Source organism: Helianthus annuus, chromosome 7 (genome assembly GCF_002127325.2).
Source record: "Helianthus annuus cultivar XRQ/B chromosome 7, HanXRQr2.0-SUNRISE, whole genome shotgun sequence".
NCBI lineage: Eukaryota > Viridiplantae > Streptophyta > Magnoliopsida > Asterales > Asteraceae > Helianthus > Helianthus annuus.
In genome coordinates this window covers 116,058,350-116,062,195 of record NC_035439.2, presented here as the reverse complement: position 1 = coordinate 116,062,195, position 3,846 = coordinate 116,058,350, and the positions used below count along the sequence as shown (strand labels likewise).

Genomic DNA, 3,846 nt, shown 5'->3' with positions numbered 1-3,846 from the left:
CCCACCCAAATCAAGTAAACATTCTTAAATTCATGCTAACACGTCATACATTATGATAAACAACCTACTCTTAAACAATAAGCTTAAAAATTCGGAAGAAATCAACACTTCATTTGATAATCATACATAAATTAAATGAAATTCCATAACTTTAGTGTAGCTGAACAAGAAAAACTAAGAAAAAGTGCAAAGCAAAGGACTTTGATGAACACCCTTCAAAAACCTGAATTTTTGACTTCAGAGATCTTGCAAACCAGCAAGAATCAGTGAAAACCGTTATGGGGGTTTTATTCCTCTTGAGAAAATACACAAGATAGGCTCAAAAATCAGTGGATTTGGTGGAGATTTGAAGAAGTTATGAAGAAAAGAAGAATTAGGGTTCTTGAGGTGAGTTGAAGAAGATGGAGATGAATGGAAGAAGTAGATGTGATGAATGCAGAAAAAGAGTGGATTAGAAGGTGTCTTGGTCAGATGAGGGTCCCAAAAATCGATTTGTGTGGCCTAAAACCCATTACGTATGTGTTTGAAAGGAGTTAAGGACTTTGGGTTCGAACCTGGTCGTTAAAAGAAATTTTTCGTCGGCTGAATTTCGGGAGTCCGTCGGCGACGGATGTATTGACCGTCGGCGACGGGGTGTGCATTTGTTCAAGGCAGGCGACGATCTAAGTCGCTTCCTATGGAACTTTTTGGGCGACGGTATTATTGAGAGACCGTAGGCGACGGGTAACCTTACCGTCGCCGACGGTATGTAGAAAGTCAGTTTTTTTTATTTTTCAATTTTTATTATTTTTTTATTTTTTTTAAATATGAAGAATTTTATGAACTTTTTATAAAGCAACTATATACATTAAAAATTTCTAAAAATTATTAAAAATCTTTTTGTGATTTTTTATAAGTTAAATTTTTAAAACGCGAAAACCGTTAACGGCCCTACCACCCCCCGAAATGTCATGTATTGTCCCTAATACACACAAATAAGTCTAAACACATACCTTTTGTCTTCAAGACCCGTTCGGAATGTCCGGACTTCACACAATCACAAGGGTTAGTACGGAATGAGAACGATTACCACAAAAATACTCAAACAGTTAAATAAATTGTACATAACTTTACAAAACTCATTACCGGTCCTTTCAGTTGACCTCATAAGTTGGCACACTTACCACGAAGTTCACCAACTCCACATTCTCATCCTTTTTATCATTGTTACCATCAAGGAACGGTTTAAGGCGATGGCCATTAACCGTTTGCTTCGACCCATCCTTCGGGTCCTTGATTGTAACATCTCCAAGCTTTCCGACCTGTGTAATCACGTACGGGCCCATCCATTTACTCTTGAGCTTACCGGGAAAGTATTTAAGCCGTGAATTGTATAGCCAAACCTTTTGACCCACTTCAAATTCCTTCGGCTTCAACTTCCCGTCATGTACCCTCTTCATATCATCCTTGTATTTCGAGGCGCACTCACACGCTTCTTCCCTAAGCTCCTCCAATTCGCAAAGCTTTAATTTTTGCTCTTTTCCTGCATCGTCATAGTTCATGTTAACCTCTTTTATAGCCCACCAAGCATGATGCACAAGCTCAACCGGTAAATGACAATTTCGCCCACAAACTAAGCGATAAGGTGTAGTTCCAATAGGTGTTTTATGAGCCGTTCTATAAGCCCATAAAGCATCATTCAACTTCGTCGACCAATCCTTTCGGTCGGGTCGAATAGTCTTTTGCAAAATTTCTTTTATTTGCCTATTGGAAACTTCCACTTGACCACTTGTTTATGGGTGGTAAGGGGTAGCGATTCGATGGTCAACACCATACCGTTTCAAGAGTTTGCCAAAGTTAAAATTCATAAAGTGAGATCCCCCATCACTAATGATCACTCGAGGAATCCCAAATCTAGAAATTATGTTTGTTTGTACAAAATTGCAAACAACGGTATGGTCATTCGTCTTGGTGGCAATCGCTTCAACTCATTTGGATACATAATCGACCGTCACCAAGATGTATAAGTTGCCATGCGAATTAGGGAATGGGCCCATGAAAGCGATCCCCCACACATCAAAAATATCTACAATGAGGATCGGTTGCATGGGCATTTCATCCCTTTTAGAAATACCCATAGCTTTTGACACTCTACACAGTTCTTAGCGAAATTAAAAGCATCCTTCAAAATAGTCGGCCAACAAAGGCCGCTATTGAGCGCTTTATGCCCGGTTTTGTGACCACTGAAATGGCCCCCACAAGAAAATGAATGCAAGTGCATCAAGACGCTAGAAATCTCCTCGTCGGGTATGCATCTTCGAACGACTTGATCCGGACATATCTTGAATAAGTCCGGTTCTTCCAACGTGTAGTACTTGATTTGAGAAAGGAAGTGCAACCTCTTCCTTCTATCCCAATGAGCCGGCAAATCACCTGTAACCAAATAATTAAGAATATTAGCATACCATGGTAATATTGCAACTTTTAAAATTTGCTCATCTGGGAAGTTCTCGTTAATCTCTTCACGGGAAGAATCCTCCTCCACAACTAATCGAGACAAGTGGTCCGCAACCACATTTTCACTCCCTTTCTTGTCTCTAATTTCCAAATCAAACTCCTGTAGCAAGAGAACCCATCGGATTAATCTCGGCTTTGCATCCTTCTTGTCCATGAGATACCTAACTGCAGAATGGTCAGAATATACAATGACTTTAGTACCCCATATATAAGCATGAAATTTATCCAACGCATATACCACCGCAAGTAGCTCTTTCTCGGTAGTTGTATAATTTAACTGTGCATCCGAGAGAGTCTTACTTGCGTAGTAAATGGCAACCAGTTTCTTGTCCACCCTTTGACCCAATACGGCCCCCACCGCATAGTCACTTGCATCACACATAATTTCGAATGCTAAAGACCAATTCGGTGATTGCAAGATTGGGGCCTCAACCAACTTTTTCTTCAAAATGTTAAAGGCATTTTGGCAATTTTTATCGAAATCAAAAGTTTTATCCTTTAACAACAAATTACATAGGGGTTCTGTTATATCACTAAAACTTTTTATAAACCGCCTATAAAACCCCGCGTGTCCTAAGAACGACCGAATACCCTTAACACTTGTGGGATAAGGCAAAGTGGATATGACTTGCACTTTTGCTCTATCCACCTCAATCCCATGACTCGAGACGACATGCCCCAACACAATCCCTTCTTGAACCATAAAATGGCTCTTCTCCCAACTCAAAACTAAATTCTTCTCAACACATCATTTTAAAACTTTTTCAAGTTGGTCAAGGCATGTATCAAATGATGACCCAAATATTGAGAAATCATCCATGAAGATTTCCAAAGACTCCCCCTACCATATCGGAAAAGATACTCATCATACACCTTTGGAAGGTGGCGGGGGCATTACAAAGTCCAAAGGGCATCACCTAAATGCGAAGGTACCGTATGGACAAGTAAATGTAGTTTTTGCTTGGTCTTCCGGAGGTATAGCAATTTGATTGTATCCTGAATAACCATCCAGAAAACAATAAAATTTTTGTCCGGCCAATTTCTCAATAATTTGGTCAATAAATGGTAAAGGGAAATGTGTTGGATTTATATGTACGGGTTCGATAAATCAACGCTGCTGACCGAGCTATGACCCGTAAGAGTTACACCATGGGCAATGAACATTAAATCCACTTAACTCGATTAACTGGTGATCACGAACAATTGACGGAACGAAATATATAATTATCTAAAATAATTATATATCCACGAAAAACAAGATTTATTATTTATACGGGCTATAAATAATATAATGTTTAATTACTTATTTAATTAAACTTTGTTTTTCGGGCTTCGTATCACGTCTGGGTT

The 3,846-nt window shown here is 39.2% G+C and overlaps 1 protein-coding gene across 1 annotated transcript; it reads right to left on the bottom strand.

Moving 5' to 3' along the window:
* Positions 1 to 1,133: 1,133 nt before the first annotated feature.
* On the bottom strand, positions 1,134 to 1,541 carry LOC118480240. The gene has a single exon (XM_035974985.1). It carries the CDS (start codon positions 1,539 to 1,541, stop codon positions 1,134 to 1,136), a length of 408 nt encoding a protein of 135 aa, XP_035830878.1.
* Between the last annotated feature and the right edge of the window lie 2,305 nt (positions 1,542 to 3,846).